General features: G+C 36.8%; 2 protein-coding genes across 2 annotated transcripts; one reads left to right on the top strand and one right to left on the bottom strand.

Annotated features, from left to right (window-relative positions):
* Positions 1 to 2,266: 2,266 nt before the first annotated feature.
* Positions 2,267 to 14,335, bottom strand: stx6 (syntaxin 6). The gene is made up of 8 exons (XM_053512590.1): positions 14,182 to 14,335; positions 12,699 to 12,868; positions 12,497 to 12,591; positions 11,860 to 11,922; positions 11,629 to 11,757; positions 11,121 to 11,227; positions 9,243 to 9,337; positions 2,267 to 7,554 (listed from the first exon to the last, which is right to left on the bottom strand). Exons 1-8 carry the CDS (start codon positions 14,214 to 14,216, stop codon positions 7,478 to 7,480), a joined length of 771 nt encoding a protein of 256 aa, XP_053368565.1. The 5' UTR covers positions 14,217 to 14,335; the 3' UTR covers positions 2,267 to 7,477.
* A 3,600-nt stretch (positions 14,336 to 17,935) lies between these two features.
* Positions 17,936 to 19,711, top strand: ier5 (immediate early response 5). The gene has a single exon (XM_053512591.1). It carries the CDS (start codon positions 18,287 to 18,289, stop codon positions 19,028 to 19,030), a length of 744 nt encoding a protein of 247 aa, XP_053368566.1. The 5' UTR covers positions 17,936 to 18,286; the 3' UTR covers positions 19,031 to 19,711.
* Positions 19,712 to 21,271: the final 1,560 nt, after the last annotated feature.

The following is a 21,271-nucleotide window of genomic DNA, read 5'->3' as shown; positions in this document are numbered from 1 at the left end:
CTGGGGCACATAGTTAGCCATATCTATTCTCAAAGGAACGGTTTAATGCTGTGTGTGTGTGTGTTCCCAGAGTCTGTATTGCAATGCTAATGAGCCAAGCTGTCTGAGGACTGTCTCCCACACCCCATCCCCCACCTCCCCACGGGGCAGTTGGGGCTCAGCTGTCCCCTCCACTTACCCCCGGATAAAGGAGCTGAATGGAAGACCTGCATCCTGCACCTGCTGCCCCACCACACACACGAACACACACACTAATTAGCACCCCTCCAGCTACATATGATGACTTGTCCTCATCCGATTGCAAATGTCACCACAATTGTGCCAAATTATTCCATCACGTACCACAGTGCCGCTGGACAAACATCATGGAGACAAGTCAAAACATAAAGTGCTTAAAAAATTTGGGCAAGAAACTGAAATGTTTAAAGACTAATAAATAGGGGGCAGCGGTGTCTCAAACTGTTGAATGATTACTGACCAGAAGGTCGGGGGTTCAAGTCCCAACACCGAGTTGCCACTGTTGAGCCCTTGAGCAAGGCCCTTAACCCTGTCTGCTTCAGAGGCGCTGTATCCTGGCTGACCCTGCATTATGACCCCAGCTTCTTAACTGGGATATGCACAAAAATAATTTTACTATGCAGTAATGTTGTTGTTGTAGTTCTTTCGGCTGCTCCTGACAAGGGGTCGCCACAGTGGAATACCCAGTCGGCACCACAACTTGGCAACGTTTTTTTTTAGTTTTTTTTTTTACGCCAGATGCCCTTCCTGACGCAACCCTCCCATTTTATCCGGGCTTGGGACCAGCACTGCATCCAGTGGCTGGGGTTTGGGCACTGGCTGGGAATCGAACCCGGGCCTTCCGCATGACAGGCGAAACACCTACCACTGTATGTCTGACAAATTGAATCTTAACCGTAAACACTGGGCAATCATAGTCATAATGGCTGAAATTGTAGTTTAATGGCCATATAGTAAAAATTTTGATAATTACTTGGCTCGTAATGTTAGGCTGGATGTAAAAGACCAAGGCATGGGGCTCAGGTGTGAATGATGAACCTGTTTCTCAGACAGAGAATAGGAGTGGGGGAAGAGAGGGCCACCTGTTTGAAAAGCAGGCTTGTAAATCTGCATGCTTTAATCATATTTAATATCCTTTGTGATAGACTGGATCAATAGACATAAACCACATGAATTTTATATACCAGTCACATCAATCGAAAATCAAGTTTTACAGGCAGTGTATCTAAAATGCATGTATAACACGCTCTGTGTTACTCCTCCTGCTTATGAGTTTTTTTTTTAACATACCAACAATTACATTCCTGTGTAGTTGTGAAAGTTGTTACCATAGAAACAAAACAAAATAATTAACACATTCATACAAACATGTGATTTGAATTATGGATGGAATTTCACACAGTGAACATTAGCACTATGTAGAAAAAGTAAACTTTAATCACAAAACATCTACATAGTTCGTATTTCTTTGTAAGCAGACGGGAGTCTCTCCCACTCGCTTTGAATTTGTGGTAGGTAACACACGTGAAATGTGACTGCATTTCAAATGTGTTGCTGTAAATTGAATTAGAGTACAATACATTAGTCTTTTGACATTTTAAAAGGCTACCTGAAAAGATATAAACTAATGTATGGGGGGAAAGAATTGTCCCCTTTTGGGACATGCCTTTTTGTCAAAAGGAAATTATTATGGAAACTGAATCAAAACCTTCTGACAAATAGAAGGGGGAAATTTAATGGCATGTTGGCATGTGGTATAACATGCCAATAATTTTTCCTCTCAAAGTTTACAAAACAAATGCATCATGTTACCCCCCAAAAAAGGAAATCCTATTCGTCCTTAATTGACACTTACAAAATGTTGACACTGAAGACTCTATCCTGCTTTTGATGACTTCTAGCTATCCAACATACCATAGCACATTTTTGTTCCAACTACTGTTAACCATATTGATGCAAAAATGTACTAAAACCACTGGTGAGTAGTATACTGTATATATTTATTTTTTATTATTATTTATTTTGGGGTATACAACTTTATTACTTTAATAAAGTTTACATTGTTGCTATAATATATAGTTCTTGGTTGATTACATTTTTTGTTGATTTACCTACATGGCATACTTCAAGCTTTAAAAGCTTGAATGGATGCTTTAAGTGGGTTCGCCCTGACTTGTATAAAAGCATCTGCTAAAAAAAAAATCTTACACATTCATTAAACATTCTTATAAATCAGTCAAACTCCAAAGAGGTTTAGCAGAAATCTGCATTTAATAGATTCATAGGGAACTCATTGCAGACAGGAATGATGGGAGAGAATAATTTCTGAAAAAGGATGTTGATGGTCAGGGGGAAACAACAAAATATCAATTCATTCTCATACAGTCAACAGATATCAATGTAACAATTAAATTTAAACAAACGATTAGGATTAATAAAAGCCCATTCGCTACCATACTCTCTCCACCCCGTCACATAGTGACATGATTGTGCAAATTTTACTTTACAGTTGGTTTTTATGCGAGTGGTATTTTGTACAACAGTATAATAATCACTCTTTGCAATCAGCAGATCCTTAAATATTTTCAGTCTTGTTTGGGGCTACAGAAATAACATTTGTTCATAATGTACTTAATATTCTTTCATGATTATTTTAAAATTGAAATCAATAAAACAGCAGTCAAGAGTATAAAAACAAATAAAGGTATATAAAGTCAATAACATGACAAACAGTATATCACCATTTACACAAATGATACAATATGCAAATAGATTGCAGAGACCTTTTTTGCAACAATACTGAATTGAACATATACTTTTGCAGCAGCAGATGAACATTCCTCCTAGAAAAAGGGTTAGAAATATGTTTCTGTACAGTGCGAAATGGGTTTTAGTTGAATTGCTTTCTGACGGGTTAACACTCTGTTGTAAGGTTCTATATAGAACTCTAAAAAGTTAAACTTAACCAAACAACTTTTAAGCATTCTAAATTTGACTTTTACTAGAAAAGTGCATTCACACATGCAGTGTGTAGCCTGTCTGAATGGGATCATGTGTGTTTGTGTGGGTGGGCTCTTCAGTAGACAGGTAGGAATCCAGTGATAACACTTGGGTGCAGATCAAAACAACTAGGAACATTTAAGGGAGATAGTTTAGGTCCAGTTCCAAGTCAGATCTAGTGTAGTTCTATTTCATTTCATTGATGCTAAAGAGATAGTTATTTATATAATTATGTAACAACCTATTTAGCACTAGCATCATGTTCTCTATGCTCGGATGATTTTTGTGATTTCTGCACACTTACCAAAGGTTTGTTTTATCTTAAGTGAATATTTCTGATAAATAATAAACCTTCAGACGTACACACCACTCAGCTTAAGTTAAGCTGCTTTTGGTTTGTCAATTTAGGTGCAATGTGAAACTCAACCAAACCCCTTAGTACATGAAACAATTTCTCTAATGCCATCTCAAGATATATGGATAAATAGAAGTATATCCTCCTCAAATGGTGGATAATGCTTAGATTATTTTTTTTTTTGCCCTTCCTGCTGTACGAGATACTAAGGCACTAGCTATGTAGTGTTCTTAACTTCACAGCGGATTTTGGTCAATACACTGCCTGGCCGATAAAAAGTCACTGTTCCAGTGGAGTCAAAATGAAAAAAGAAAAAAAAAACATCTAAGGAAATTGCTAAAATTACTGTAATTGGGTAAAGAACTGTAGAACACTTAATAAAAAACTGAAAGAAGGATAGTGGCGCACCGTGAACTTCATTGAGGAAATGGGGTTGAAAAAATATAAGCTTAGATCACAAACTTGAAATTGCATCATAAAAAAAGAACATTGACAGTAGAAACCAAAACTATTTTTTACAGCAAAAGTAAGAGCATTTCCACACAATGTGATAAAAAATCAAAGGATTGAGACTAAACAGCTATGTAACCATACGGAAACCACTTCTTAGTGAGTCCATACAGGGAAAAAAAGTCTTTGTTAGGGAGACTTTGGAGCAATGGAAAAAGATCATGTGGTTTGATGTGGTCAAATTAATCCTATTTTAGTGTGATTAGTGTGTTAGGGTAAGAAAGAAGGTGTAGGAATCATGCATAATGCCCAATGTACAAGCCTCTCAAGGCAGTGTTATGATCTGGGGTTGCTTCGGTTGATCAGGTCTAGGTTTAGCAAATGTTATGTAGTAATAAAATGAAGTCAGATGACAATCTAAATATAATGAATGACCAAATTCTTCTATCACTGAATTATATTATTCAATGACTGAGTAGGCAAGACTTGAAATTAAAAGTAAAAAAGTGTTTCAGGAACTATAAAGAATCATTTTTACACATGAAGCATTGAAACAAAATATTAGTGTGTGTGACTTTTGTTTGGTTAGACAGTGTAGTATTGTAAAAAAAAAAAAAAAGCAAATAAAGTCTTGCAAAAAAGTCACTAAAAACTAGAATTATACATGTCTTCTTAAGAAGTAATGAGAAGTCTTTCCTGTTTTATTTGATGGCTTTAAGGTAGACACAAACAGCCAAACCTCTTTGCATGACTTATCATATGCCGTCAATCTCAACCAAGGAAAAGGAACGGGCCTTCGCATTCTGAACAAAGACTGCAGAAATAACTTTCGAAAATACACAACAATGAGTGTTTTTCCACTGAATATTTAAGAAAACAAGACCAGGCTTAAACAGGAGCCATTGGAACGTTTGGTTTTGCAGTTAGTTCACCAGTAGAATGTAAGCTGTGTAATAGCCTGCGTTAGCACTACTATATAGCACTACTACTAAAAAAATACAGGTCTACATCTTATTTTTAACTTTTTATAACATACAGCTTATATCTTTGTAGTTGCGACATCCGCTGTAAACTCTACTGAGTCTGTTTATCCGTGTGCATGTTTACAATTGTGGCTTTTTATATATTTTTTGTGAGTAATTCTTATTCATGGGTGAAGTATTCTTAAGGTTTGTAATTACTGTACATAACCACTGAAACACACTGTATGGGCATATTAAAACCTAAGCAGTTTCTTGATAAACCATAATTAGTCTTCTTTAAGTCACCCTCTGTACCAACTTTTTAAACTATGACCATATTACACATTTCTATTTACAAATGTACCTCAAACATATGTGTAGGAAAACTGAATTTCTATACCACACTAGGGTTTAGAATTGACTTTATAACTGGCTTTAGACCTATGAGAGAAATTATATTTAACTAGGTGCAGGTTCAAATAGAATTCTCACAGTGAATATTGTAAAAAGAATGACATCACAGCCCACAGTTTGTTTTTGCTGTTGACAAAAAAAAAAATCAATTAACTTTGGTTATGTGATCAACTCAAAGTGTCCAAGTTAAAAAAAAAAACATAAAAAAAAAACATTTTTTTACTGGCAACTCTGTGTTTGTGCATGAATATTACATGTTGCTATTTTTCTGCAGTGGAAAAGGAAAAATGTAAATTTAGTTTTCATATTATGAAAAGCAACTTATTTCTCCTTAAAAGTGATCCCTATTGATTTTTGGAAAGTTCACAAAAGTCTATCGACTTTTTGAGTACAATTCAGGAAAAAAAAGCACTGGTGTAAAAAAATGAATAAAAATTTATTTAATTCAACTTACTATGAAAAATTAAATTGAGCTGAATCAAGCCTGATTTCTTTGTTATATTTGACTTTGTCAGAGCTGCACTGCTGCACTTTCTAAGAAGATGTACATAAAGTAATGAACATAAAGTAGTGTTTAAATCCATAAAAATATAATACATGTGTGATGAAATGTCAAACTGGTTCAATTTTCCCCCCTAGTGTTTATCTCTTGCGATGTTCCGCTAATATGATTAAAGGACTTTGAGCTAAAGTACATGCATGCATATGAAAACTGTTCAGCAAAAAATGCCCCACAGGTGTGTTTTAACTCAACAATAAGTGTAGTTACATCCCTATTGTATCAATCAAAGCAAATTAATCTTTAAGCAGCAGGACCAGTAATCGTCTGCTAATCAACCAGTACTATATTAGTTACAATGAACCTCCCAAGCAAACATGCTCACAGTATGTTGCAAAATATGTTACAGTCAAGCTCGCTCAGTCAATCTCAATCTCATTTAGTTTACACTAAAATCTACAATAAACTGAGACAGGACAAAAAGAACGCACAAGCATTTGGAAAGCTACTATAAAAAGTGGTTATTGTTAGTGCTGTTAATCAAATAACTAGGGATGCACCGAAATTTCGGCCGCCGAAAATGTTCGGCCGAAATAGCATTATCGGTTTCGGCCGAAACGTAAGAAAGCGCCGAAAATAAAAGCCGAAATTGTCGCCACGCCTCTCCCATCCTCCCGTCTCGTTCGCGCTGTCATCACGCATCAAACACGGAGTATGTCGGCGGTTTGGAAGCACTTCAAAGTTTTAGATGAGGACAGCAAAGTTGCAATATGCAACATTTTTTTAATACAAACAAAAAGAAAATATTTTAAACATGTTTTTTAATGAACCCATTTTCGGTTTTGGTATCGGTTTTCGGCCAAGTGCATCCAAAAATTTCGGTTTCGTTTTCGGCCCAGAATTTTCATTTCGGTGCATCCCTACAAATAACTGCTTAAAAAATAAATCTGGTTCCAAATCAAGAAACCTCAGTGTTTAGTACAGCTTTAACATCAGTATTTATCAATAATTATTATAAATAATCATTAGAATCACCACTGGGATATTAATTATTAGGTATGTCTAAGCTGTACCTACATTTACTGGCCATATTATCAGGTATCGGGATCCACTATACAAGTCACTTTAGGTATATACTGTAGTTGCTGACTGTAATTCATCTGCTGATATGTACACTTAGTCGACCTCTTTTTTTTTGTCAGGAGTCAGTGCAGAGATCATTTTGTTAATGGGAAATTGTCAGCACCTATATCATAAATGTACTTGATATACCAGTTAATGAACAGAACAGGAAGCAAAAGATTAACAATTAGCCCTAGCCCTAGAATTTCCATATGGAAAAAAAACTCCTTATTACTTAAAAAGAAAAATCACTCTGAAACATTAATGACACAGAAAATTAAAAGTAACAAAATCACATTATGCCCTGACTCAGGACACTACTTTTAAATCTTATCCAACTTTCTTCTTCCTTCTGTACTAACACACTTACAGTAAATGTAAGTGACGCAGACCACACAATTTATTTGGGTTGGACACCCATCCCCCCCAGGAGGAAAAAAAAGAAAAATATAGATATTTACAACCCTACAAGCTAAAGTACCACACAGGTAGCATTTTGGAGTGGAAAAAGGAAGCGTAAAACTTAGCAAGTACTGTACGCGTATATCTGTGTAAGTAAAGACAAGGTGATTGCTTTCCTTAAAGCACCTTTCTTTTAGTCAATTCTTCGTTCATTTGGAATGAGGAAAGCTGGAGTGGCCGAGAATAGACTGCTGTTCACAGAACAATGAGGAAGATGATCACAACGAACAGGATAACCAACAAAATGCCAATAGCGCACCACTGTCGCCGGTCTATGAAAGAAAAGAGTTTACAAATGAGATGACGACACAATCATAAAAATGCAGACCATGTTCCAATATGTGTATTTATAATATCTTTGAAAATTCTCTATATTTAATGTATAAATGCAATTTTTTTTTTTACATCAAATAGAGTTAATGAGCAGTGAAAAATACAATTATAAGATGCAGTTGTACTTGCGCTGTATCTTAAGGATATTAGTCTCAGGCAAGCATTGCAATTTTCGTGAACAAATTATATGAAAGCTTTTTTATTTTATTTCTTTTCTCTTTCCACTCACACACATAGCGAACATACTCCGCAGTGCAAGAGTGAGAAAACACACACAGCACCTGTGCGCATAAATGGAAACACTTATCTGTCTGGATTTATTCTTACTTTTTTTTTAAGGTAAATTGCAGGTTAATTTGTTTTATTTTTACTTTATATTTTGTGTTAATTATTTTTATGAATTTATTTATTTTGGGCTGTGGAATGAATAATTTTAACTTCCATTATTTTTTTATGGGAGAATATACTTTGGTTTACGAGTGTTTTGGAATAGAAGCCCGCTTCCGGAACGAATTATGCTCGTAATCCGAAAGGTTCCACTGTACTTGTTTTGGGAAAGGTATTGGAATATTTGTTTCTTTTTCCAACAGACAACTATGACTAAAACCAATAGCTTAGATTTTGCTATCTTTACATTTTTTATTTTATTATTAACATTTTATAAGATTTTATTATAAAATGTATTAATTTTATCTTAATTTTATTCTGTATTGGAGTTCTTAGTTTCTTATGCTTTTTTGTATTACAGCTCCCCTTTTTTCATATATATATATATATATATATATATATATATATATATATATATATATATATATATAAAAACAACAGCATTTTAGCTTTCATTCCATGATATTTACATCTAGACGTGATAAATAACTTTGAGCATGGCTCGTAATTATTAGGCAGGCAATTGTACATGTTTTGGGTCATGAGTAGATCCTTTGTTTTTCCACACTTTAGCCATTCTATCACTTAAACAATTGTGATGTAAAGCTCAGAAAATAATAGTCCGAATTCACTTGCATTTGTCTTTTTTATAATCTCAAACCCAAATGCCTTCAGTGTATAGCAAAGGCAAAAGAACTAACCTGGCCTTAAAATGCTTTCCAAGGAGATAATAATCTTTAATTTTATCCTATGTATTCTGTTACATTACTTTCTCAGTTAAATTTGACCCCTTGATCAACTTTATACTATTACGAGATAAACACTACTGTACGTGTGCTATGATTTTTCTTTCATATGAAGAATGAACAGCATATTTTTGTCATGTTCTGACATTGTGTGACAGGTCTCATGAATCATTACATTTTTCACCGTTTATTCTTGAGCTTCCTTTGAGAGTCCCCGCAGTGTGACTTCCTGTTCTCATCATGTAAACCCTTTCAAGGGGTGCTATCATAACCAAGCCCTGGCTTTCCTTCCGCTAAAGTCTGTAACCTTACTGACCTCAGGAAGCATGGGGTGGTTCTGAACAGGAAGCGAATTCATGGCTGAATTCCCTCAGACATTTTCTGTCAGTTCACCCATGCATAACGCTCAGCTTAGTAAATCAAAGTGCTTTTTTAACACTTTTTTAAGAGTTGCGGATACTGTGAAGAGGCGTAGGAGCATTTCTGTTACTCACCACTAGTCATGTGTGAAACTTTAGCTAGCTTCTTCATCACATTATCCAACCTAGACTGGGTGTTGTCCATCTCATGAGAAAAATCATCCAGCATCCTATAAATCAGTGATGGAGACATTTATCAAAACATAAGCATATTGTGCAGAGATTAAAACAAAATAACTATATATATATATATATATATATATATATATATAGAGAGAGAGAGAGAGAGAGAGAGAGAGATAGATAGATATATACATTAATACATACATACAGTGGGGCAAAAAAGTATTTAAGCAGCCACCAATTGTGCAAGTTCTGCCACTTAAACTAATGAGAGAGGCCTGTAATTTTCATCATAGGTATACCTCAACTATGAGGGACAAAACAAAGAAAAGAAATCCAGAAAATCACATTGTAGGATTTTTAAAGAATTTATTTGCAAATTATGGTGGAAAACAAGTATTTGGTCAAAACAAAATTTCATCTCAATACTTTGTTATGTACAGTGATGTTTTGGGGCTGTTATAAAGCCTTTGTTGGCAATGGCAGAAGTCAAACATTTTCTGTAAGCATTTACAAGGTTTTCACACACTGTTGCTGGTATTTTGACCCATTCCTCCATGCAGATCTCCTCTAGAGCAGTGATGTTTTGGGGCCGTCCATGGGCAACACAGACTTTCAACTCCCTCCAAAGATTTTCCATGGGGTTAAGATTTGGAGACCAACTAGGCCACTCCAAGACCTTGAAATGCTTTTTACGAAGCTACTCCTTCGTTGCCCGGGCGGTGTGTTTGGGATCATTTGGTATGGTGTTCTTTCGATGCAACTCAGCATTCTTTCTTCTCCAAACACAAGTTCTATTTTGGTTTCATTTGACCATATGACATTCTCCCAATCCTCTTCTGGATCATTCAAATGTTCTCTAGCAAACTTTAAACGGGTCGGGACATGTACTGGCTTAAGCAGGGAGACACGTCTGGCACTGCAGGATTTAAGTCCCTGGCGGCGCAGTGTGTTACTGATGGTAGCCTTTGTTACTTTGGTCCCAGCTCTCTGCAGGTCATTCACTAGGTCCCCCCCGTGTGGTTCTGGGTTTTTTTCTCACAGCTTTTTGCAATAATTTTGACCCCACGGGGTAAGATCTTGCGTGGAGCCCCAGATTGAGGGACATTATCAGTGGTCTTGTATGTCTTCCATTTTCTAATAATTGCTCCCACATTTAATTTTTTCACACCAAGCTGCTTAGCTATTGCAGATACAATTTTGTTTCTGGTGTCCTTTGACAGCTCTTTGGTCTTGGCCATAATGGAGTTTGGACTGTGACTGTTTGAGGATGTGGACAAGATGCCATTAATACAGGTCACCGCGGAGGACAGAGGAGCCTCTTAAAGATGAAGTTACAGGTCTGTGAGAGACAGAAATCTTGCTTGTTTGTAGGTGACCAAATACTAATTTTCCACCATAATTAGCAAATAAATTCTTTAAAAAACCTAAAATGTGATTTTCTGGATTTATTTTTTTTCTTATTCTGTCTCTCATAGTTGAGGTATACCTAAGAATATTTTAATAAAATATTGATCTAAAACACAGGTCTGTAACAGATGTTATTTTGTCCATTAGCTTGTCTTGTTTTATTGTATCTGTATTTGTCCCAAGATTTGCTTTTTTCACATGTTGTCTTCCTTTTAACAGCTTTTAACCAAAGGCTTACCCACTGTCTTATTTGTCACAAAGGCAACCATTTTTATTATGCATTCTCAATTCATGACTAAGGAATGCTTTTACAATGTGTAATATTAATTTGTGACATGAAAATCAATAAAAAAAAAACTGCAATCTAAAAACAGAATAAATTACTAGTTAGTGTGAACAAAGATTAGCTGCACTGCTTACACTGCCTGTTCATCCAGCTCCTGTCCAATCCGTTCAGACATGTTCTTCAAAACACCAATAGTCCCAGACACCAGCTCCAACTGCTCATCTTGCTGCTCCGCAATGAGCTATACAAACAACATACACCGGTCATGAAGATATGAAGCAAAAGCCTTGCAACAAATTGACAGTACCTGAGCAATACTGAACTTACTTATATTCAGTTATTCAATGCAATGTTGCATAAAATTATTTGCTTAAAAATAATTTACATGTACAGATGTATGGCCAACATGACTAAATGGTGACAAAGTTTCTTTTTAATCATTATCATTGGACATCGTCATCACTATTCAGAACTAATGATTTCTCAAGTTTTATTTTTGTTATTAATATTCTGTATATACTCCTAGGGTCCCTTTATTTTACAAACATTCTTCTTTTCCTAATACAGGAATAGTGATCTATAAGGTTGTTACAGAAGGTTATCACCTCACAAGCATATTCTCTGTACTGTGGACTTTAATACCTGTTGCTGAGTTTGTTGCTCGTCAATAAACTGAGAGTTGGCGGTTTGCAGTTCTCTGTCCAGACGCATGTATTTATCGCCTCCTGGTTGCCAAATCGGTCCACGAGACCCTCCATCACCCATTAAAGTCTACCACAGAAAGCAGAGATCACACTTGTTTACACCAATACAACACCAACTGCTTGTAATAATGAAGGATAAATTAAATTGGAATTGGGGTTCTGTATAAACCTGTTTGTTTTTCTTGTCAGACATGGACATGGCCATGGGACTTGCCATTTGATCTTTCATCTCCTGAAAAGTAAAATTGATATGGACATTTAGTAGGGTGCAATTTAGCAGGCTCCGGATTCAGATACTTTATCCCCAACAGGGCTGAGTAAAATTCCTTTAAAATATGCACAAATTATATTTATTTTAATTATTTAGTGTTTAATTCATGATTACATAATTATATAAATATATTACATAACTAATTGTGTCACTAATTGTATCTCTACTTGTATCACAGACTACACAAGGTTTAAAAACTTATTATTTTAGCATAAATTGTAGTATTTTAAATTTACCATATTTATCATAGTATCAAAATATGGTATACAGATTTACCATATTTATCATGTTATGTAAAAACACCAGTTTCTACATAAGGTCTTTCAACAAACAATGGCTTCACATTGACTATACATGCACACTATATGGAATATATTATAACGTGATATACTCAGGAGAACACCACTTAAAATCTAACTACTTACATATAAAATGACTTTTAACATGCACTTTTCATCTTGATATATTGAATTAAAAATATTGATTGTAAATCAGTAAATCTAAACAGATTTAAAGTACACTGTTTAAAACTCACCTTAACAGTCTGCCTTGTGTTTGTGATGAAGGCTTTCCGCTTGTTTAGCTCCATAGAATCAAGATTAAACTTTCGTGGATTTGCTTCAACAATACGTGAAAAGTCACTGTTAAGGTACTGCATTCATATACAGGTAGCATGTAAAAGCAGCATTATCATTGACAATAAGACAAACATAACATGTAAATAACTGCAAGGATATTAATGGTCTCATCCAAGTCTTCAAGATCCCACTCAATAGACCTTAAGCTGTTCCTCAGCTCATTAGTGGTCCAGTCAACCTCCTCTTTAGAGGCACTCCCAGGATCCTGCAGCAACTCGGTCCATCTCTGATACAAACCCTGTGCAGTGTTGACAGCCTTCTGGACCTCCCTAAAGCATAGTGAACAATATTCAGTACAAGCAAGAACTATTAGAAAAGGGAAAACTATCTACTGACTTTTTTGCTGTAAAATACAATAATATTCCACATGAACAGAGACCTAAAGTAGTCATAAATCCTGCTGCCATTATAACTCTGACATTTTGCCCAACGTGACAAGAGAAGCTACATTACTTTGAATTTTCCAGCCATGACATTTAAATATCCACTGATCCAATCCTTGCCTAAAACAAAAATGGCATTAACCTAAAATATATTTTCTAATCAGAAAATATAATTTTCTAACCATTGTATTTTATAACCATATGTACCTCATATTTCTCATCTGCCATGCGGAAGGCCTGGGTTCAATTACAGCCTAATGCTTAAATTCCAGCCACTGGATACAGTGCTAGTCCCAAGCCCAGATAATTTTGATCGTAATCACAGGGTTATAGTAATCTGTGATTCTACGTAACAACTCAAAGATGCAAGACTAATCCATCATAATCAATACAGTGGTCTTTTCTTTCAAAAGTGTTTAATAACATTAATATAAGGTGTCACTACTTTATTACAGTAAATTGTTGGATCCAGGAGATGTGTCAAGGGGGTTCCAGTAACAAAGAGCCATTTACACTTTCAGGGGGTTTCAGTAAGAGAGAGAATATTAAGCTGGTGAGGGAACATTTGTTTAAAACAGCTCAAATATGATGCTAGGAGCTCACTAGTTTGGTGGACAATTTACAACATGAAGCACTAACAAAGTGCTGTGGTATAAGAGGAAGAAAACCCTTGAAGGCATGATGAAAATAACCAACTTTAGGATTGTGGAAATATTCTCAAACATCACATTGGGCCACAGAACACTACACCATCAATGACCATTTTTCCATAACAGCATGCCCAGTCATTTTCTTTCTTTCATGTCAGTATCATATATCAGCTGATAGTCAGGATCTCATTTCAGGAGAAACAACAGTGCACCACTAAAGAGAAACTGGTAACATCTATACGTTTAACAGAAACAGACTGGTTTGACTGTTAATGTACATTAACCATGAACCTGGCTCTCATTTTGCTTTAGAAGTAGTTCTGTGTTTGCTAGTTAATTAGAGATGCAACTCAGTTTGTTTTTGTTTTATGTCTGTACATCTTCAGTCCACATGCAAACCGTTTGTAGAGAAATCTTTACGGACACCGCGTGTAGTTAATGTGAGTATTTGATGGTTTCTCATCTCATCTAATCTCGTTATCTGTTGCTATAGCTAGCTTGCTAACGCTATTGTTCGACACAGTTAGCTCAGTCAGAAGAAACACTCACCCTTTCACAACAAAAAACGGGTCTTCCATCGACATTGTGCTGTTCAGATAAAAGACCCTTTATGCAAAAGAAGACATGCCCTGAAATTCGCCTATTTTTATGCGTTCTGGCAGGATCATGAACAAGCGGGTGGGTGGATGTGTTTGTGTGTGTGAGTGCTGTTTACATGTGAACCAGGAATTCACTCCGCTGCAACGTCATGACGCGCACGCATTCTACATCCGGGTTAGGGGTCATATTTTTATTCTCGGTTTTGTTTTTTTGTTTTAATCTCCTGAACTATCGAATTTGATGCCTATCTGTCTGCCTATCTATTTATAGGGTATTTTTTGGAGGTTTTTAAAAACTTGTAGAGGGAGTGAATTTTTAGAAATACTGTAAATATTATTTTTACCAATATAAGATTTTAACAACTTGGGTATGTGCATTAAATAATAGATTCATTCATTCATTCATCTTCTACATCACTTATCCTGTAAGAACGTGCAAACTCCATACACACAGAGCTTGGACCTTGGAGGTCCAAGGCCACAGTGCTAACCACTACACCACTGTGCCACCTAAGTACTGTATATGCACAAGTTTGGATGGTGGAACAAAATACTTTGTAAAAACATTTTAAGGATTTCCTGTTTTCAGAGTAAGACAGAATTCATCAGCATCCTAAAAACAATGCAATATTACATTTTTTTTTTTATGATTCCTTTTATGTTGATTACTATTTAAGAAAAGTAAATATGGAAAGTATGTGTATTCCTAAAAAAAAAAAAAAAGGATTTAAAACAAGGAGCCTACCTGTACAGGCATAATGCTCTGTCTGTTTTCCTGCCTTTAAAATCATAAAAATCTTTAATAAGGACACGATTTACCTTTTCAGATTGATTTATTGCAACATAAGTGGGCTGAAGTCAATTTAATAAGGAAATTAGAAGTTTATAATGGATGGTGAGTAATAGTATAAAGTAGTATGCTATTTAAATCAATTAAATTCATAATTTTAAATAAAATGTTACACAGTCTGTGAAGCAGGAGTCTGCAAGACTAAAGCAATTTTGCTACGTATGTTTTATGCAGATGTTAACTTTTAAACATTTTAAATTGTAGTAAATTTGTAATATTCTGCTTATCAATATTGTTTTAAATGTTTGCATGCATATAGCTTGACTGCCTCATGAAATAACACATTTAACCCCTTCTAACTAAGTGACTGTCATCATGTCTGTCCTACTGCGTTATTAACTGCAGTGCTTAAAATAACTTAATTATTTATATACCTCACTCATTAACTGTGATACGTACACCACTACCCAGCAGCAGTTACTGGTTACTGTGTCTTGAATATCACCGATTTAATTAACGGAAAAGCTACATAAAACCTCCATCAAACATTATTAATTTATCATTAGGCAAAGTCAACTTCATTGTATAAGTTTCTAACAGCAGCATTATGTGTAGATCAGTCATGTAGCGCTAAAGCATTCAGATGCTGTATTTATATAAGTTTAATATTACCCTTTTTCGGTAAACATTATTAATGAAAGCAGAAGGTAAGCAGTAAAGAAAGGTTATGCCCAAAGAATCTTCTGACTGGATTGTTTTTTACATGAATGATGCAACATCAAGTAATACTTACTTGTTATTTCAGTTAGAAACCACTCGTATAAAACATGCAGTCATGTTAATACTACCTCATCTTGGCACCTGAATAAGTGCCTATTAAAACTACTGATCACAGGCTTTTAATGTAAGTATAGCAATTCTGCTTGTGTTTCTTATGTTCCTAAAGTTATTAAGTGGATGCCGCCACAGTACTGGAGTAATCGCCATCATTTATCATCTTATTCTTAGTGGTTGTTTTGATTATGCTGGTGGAGAGCACTGACTAAAACATCACCCTACCACTTCCTTCCTCATCTGTGTTTAGTTTGGTTGCGATCTGCTAACTGTGAAGGCCATAGCATATGGCTTACATAATTTTTAGCCTTATCAAACCATTTAGTTATTCCCCTTCTCCTGTATATGGAGATTGATTCATATTGAAAAAATTTTTTTTTTAAAAAACAACAGGTAAAGCTTCATGCTTGGACGAAGAAGATTAGCCAGAAAAACTTCGAAATTACTTGCATGACATATCCTGTCAAGGGGGAAATGTGCATGCAAAACATGCCAGTACAATGCTTCCCATATCATAATAGCACCACAATTTTCCATTGGTTAAATGACAAATGATAAACCTACCCTTTTGTTGTAGACCATAGTTATATTTGTTTAAGGAAGTATTGCTGCCCAACAGCTTAAGGGTCCCTCGGACTATCCTGAGCTCAGAATACTCTCTGTATCATGTATCACATTTTTATCTTCATGGACAAATAAATTTCCTCTGAATTTTCCAGCTTTCTCTCACCTTCTAAAAGGTATGTGGGTGGGAGAATCTAATTGTCCCTAGGTGTAAATAAGCATTTAAATGTGTGCATGGACATGGTGCCCGGCAATTGACTAGTGTATTTTTCTCTTAAGCCTAATGTTCCCAAACTTGGATCCACTGTCGGCCTGACCAGTATAAAGCACTAACTGAACATGAATGAATGGATCTATTCATGTGCTGCATATAAATTTTCTTGATCCACTACCTTATTGGAACTTACCACACATAAAAGAGGAAACTTTGTACATCGTGTACTTGGAGTATAAAGTTGTAAAATCTGTCTTTAATCCATGACGTGCGTAAACAAGCACTGCGTTTAAAAGCCTATTACGTCATTCTGTCTGTTTTTGCTTATAAGCCTTATAACATCCGAGCTTACAATAACCTCTTATTTTAATAATATCTTTGCCGCATGCGTTGATTTGAATTTATATAGTTACCGCAAATCTTATTTCGCCTTTATTTGTTTAGTGAATATCACATTCGCCTAACTGTGTCCTAAAAACAGATCCCCATGTCTCCCCTCCCCCCTTCACTACTAACGGCTCCATTCACATTTCCACCGTCGGGGTTTGCACAATAGCGATCACGTGACAGTGCTGTAGCAGACACTCAAACCATTACATCAGTCCAGGAAGTTAGGGGGGAAACATTTTAAAGGCGCAGAGAGGATTTTAATCCTGACCTACCTAAAACCAGATACAACCGATTTAAATAATGTATAGGATCTTTAAATTTCGTCACCAGATGTAGATCACATAACGTCACACTATCTAACTGTTGTTTATCTAATATATTATCTTCAACTACGCCCTTATAAACTAAATATATTCCCATTTCTTTTCTGTAAATAATAACAATACAATAACGCATTACATTACAGCTTTATTATCCCCGTCTTGAATTGAAATGTCCTCTGTCATAAATTACTAAAACATATTGGTTATTAATTTAAACGCGGCTAATCTTCAATATACTTGCCTACAAATCGTTGTCTGAGTACATCAGACGGTAATAGTGAAGTATTTATTTGTATGTGGTGTTTTTTGCTCTAACACTTTCGCTTGTGTTTTTTTTTTGTGAATTAATTATTAAAAACCATTTCAGTTCCTCGTCCTAAAAAACATTCGTGTGTCTTTAAATAATTGTCCATGCTCGCGTTGAAATATGGCTCATTTGCATAAAGCGACGCTATTGGTCCATGTCGATTTGGCGGGGCGGAAAACCGAACGTTGGTATCGTTTATCTCGTGACGCGATTGGCCCGCGTGCGCGTTTACGTTCAAGTATAAAAACGGTCTAAAAATAGCAACGGTCTCATTCCTCTCTAGGCTGCTGCTAGGTTCGTGATAGAATTACAGGGGTAATGTAATCCCAAATTATCACCCAAAATAACAACATTAAGATTTTACCGATGCGATCCTTCTATTACGTATTCATCGTCGCTACGTCGTGAAAGCAACACGAGTCTGAATCTGCCTAGTAGAGGAACAAGTACTCCTGAAACAGTTGACTTGTATGTAACTGTCTAGCGGGGGTTATTTTTTGGCGCTGTAATTGTTTCAACAGCTATTTAAAGCTGTTACTGTTAAGATAAGATTCGAAACAGCGGATCAAGTCTGAGCTGTGTTGAACTTTTTACATATTTGACTTTTCGGAGCGTTTTTTTATCGATCCCGTCATGGAGTACAAGGTGGAGGCGCACCGGATCATGAGCATCTCTTTGGGGAAAATCTACAACTCTCGAGTCCAGCGCGGAGGCATCAAGCTGCACAAAAATCTTCTGGTGTCTTTGGTCCTCCGGAGCGCCCGCCAGGTTTACCTGAGTGACTATTACAGCGGAGTGTGTCTGAACTCCCAGCACGGAGAGAGCAGAGAGTGGGAGCTGGCGGACGGAGCGCAGGAGAAGGAGTGTGAGCGGCCCGAGCAGCCCGAGAGCGCCGGCTGTGCCCAGAGCCAGTCACAGGTTGAGGCTCCACTCGACTCTAACGCTAATGATACAGCTGATGTTTCTCCGCCATCGACAGAGACCCCCGTGGTTAGTAGTGGAACTCAGTGTGAATCTAAACCGACCCAGGTGGACACTTCGGACCGTGAAACGCTAACGGAAGGGAGTTCAGAACAGCTTCCTAAACCCGGCCCCTGTTCACACAGGAAACGGAGCGCCGATAAGACCCCAGCCAGCACTGCTTCTCCTTTAAAACGGACTAAAACTGCCACCTCGGATCAGGAGGAAAGTGAGGAGATGGAAACAAGCAACGTGTCGAACCTCATCACCATTTTCGGGTCTAGTTTTTCTGGACTTTTAAGCAAAGACAACGCGAAAGAGGAGACCCAGGAAGAGGCCGAGGACTCGGGCCAAATCTGCTGTGACCAAATGCTAAAGAATCTCAATCCATGGAGCACAGCCATCGTCGCGTTTTAGGGGAAAACACGTTTAAGACTTTACAGAAGTGTTCACACGTGGTGGTTTCTGCCGTATTTCTGGGTTACTCTAAAACACGTGGTTACGGGGATCTCCCCGCCACACGCGCGGTGCTATCGAGTAAAAGCCCGGCTACAGTGTTTTCACCACGGCCCAGTCCCAAATCGGCTTCTATTTAGTGCACTATATGCTAATTATGCCATACACTATGTGCTGTTCTCATAAGGGGACTAAAAAGCCATTTGGAACGCGGCCCGTGTTGTACAGCCGAGGAATGTTAACGTGTTGGTGCTACTACAGAGAATTACACCGTCAAAGGAAATGACGTCATTGAGCGGAATTAAACTTTTCAACAGTTGTGGACTCAGTTAAGTTTAACCAGCCATCAGAAGATCACGATGGATCTTCACAATAGACGCTTTTTTGTGTGAAGTGTTATGCTCATGATTACATTTATAAAGATAAAAATGTTACACTGTTGTAAGAACTGCCTACAAACCAAGAGTCTGCAAGACTGAGGCCACTGGTTTTCCTCCAGATGTCTTTGTTTTATAAAGACTTGTACATTTGTAACATTGTTCCTGTACATATTGTTTTTGATGTTGTATTATGAATCGATGTATTTTGGTATTTACTATTCTGACTATTACGTGATGGTCACGTATTAAAAATGTGAAAGTATCTTCTTTCCTTTTCTTCTTATTTCAGAGCACACATTTAAGTTAAAAAACCCATGACACTCTCACCCCTTTTTTTTGACGCTTTATCCTGTATTCAGGGTGCCAATCCATTGCAGGGCACACACACATACTCACACTCATTCACGCCAATTAGCCTAACCTGCATATCTTTGGACTATGAGGGGAACTGGAGGAAACTCTCCAAGCACGGGGAGAACATGCACACAAGAGATGGGAATCGAGCCTGGCCGGGAATCAAACCCGGACCCTGGAGGTGCAAGGCGATTTGTTTGTTATGACTACTGTAATAATAATAATATCATTCATTAGACAAACATGAGCTTATGTAAAGTGTCTTTAGGAAGATCACATGTTCCACACGTAGGGTGCAAAACTGAAACTTCCAGCCATTAAATACAACCTCACATGAACTTACATGACTCCCACACTTCCTTTAAAGCAAGCAGAAGTAACCGTAAGCGGAAGACAGTGGTGAGATAAGAACCAGACAGTTTTAAGTGCTCTTACTGAAACTGAAAGACTTTCCGTCCTCAGTCCATTTTTACTGCTCACAAAATGAGCCATTGTGCCTTGAAGAATGCATGGCATGCAGGATTCAGTACGAGTCCAGGCTCCAAGGTACATCTTACCTCTGCCTGTGTAGAATGATATAATATACTAGGCCATTCCTCAGATGTCAAAGTGTGTATGTCAGGTTTTATGATGTCTTAATTTATATATATATATATATATATATATATATATATATATATATAGCAACAGTTTGATTTGCCAACCCTTAATACTATAATAACATGATAATTACTGATGCATTAATGTTAAGAATTAAATGAACATTTGGACTGTTGTAACTCAGCTCAAATATACGTAATTTCTGGAATTATATGTCACTCAATATTCAATTCCTCTTATTCGCTAAGTAAATGTTTACACTAAACAATGTTTTAAACGGGGCCTGTATGACTACATTCTTTCACAGGGACATGGGCGTTTCCCTGAAAGAAAAAAAAGAAGTATGATTCAGTTGCTGTTGTTTTGGCTCTTTGCAAAATATGGGTCAGGCAAATCTTAAGTCAGCTGACCACAAGTCCTCAGCACTGCACTTTCAGAGGTTGAGTTCATGTAGGAATGACTGTGTCATGTTCCTTAAAGAACTTGTAAACTAATCAGTGTCTAGTAATTTATTTATTTTTATGCGGTGTCTTGTAGCACTTTAGGACCAGAACAGCTAGCTTCCAGCAGCCACAATGTCAGTCAGGTTGGACATGATAGCCCTTGCATGTTGTCTACTTTACGATGTATAATTTAGTAGTTTGCTGTGGTTTGCTTGATGCACACACACTGCAACACTGGAAACAAGGTGCATGTGAGTACATGCCTGAGCCAGGCTAAACTCATGCAGCTGTCCCTTTCCTTCACTAGACGTTCCCCTCCTCCTCTTTACTATTGCGTTCCTCATTCCTGGAAGGAAGAGAGAGAGAAAAAAGTGTGATTGCGAAAGTGTTTCCTGGCGATATCCACAGCCGGCGCACATGTGTGT

This window comes from Clarias gariepinus, chromosome 15, assembly GCF_024256425.1.
Source record: "Clarias gariepinus isolate MV-2021 ecotype Netherlands chromosome 15, CGAR_prim_01v2, whole genome shotgun sequence".
Classification (NCBI taxonomy): Eukaryota; Metazoa; Chordata; class Actinopteri; order Siluriformes; family Clariidae; genus Clarias; species Clarias gariepinus.
Note: the sequence above shows the minus strand (reverse complement) of the source record. Positions and strands in the feature narration are given on the sequence as shown.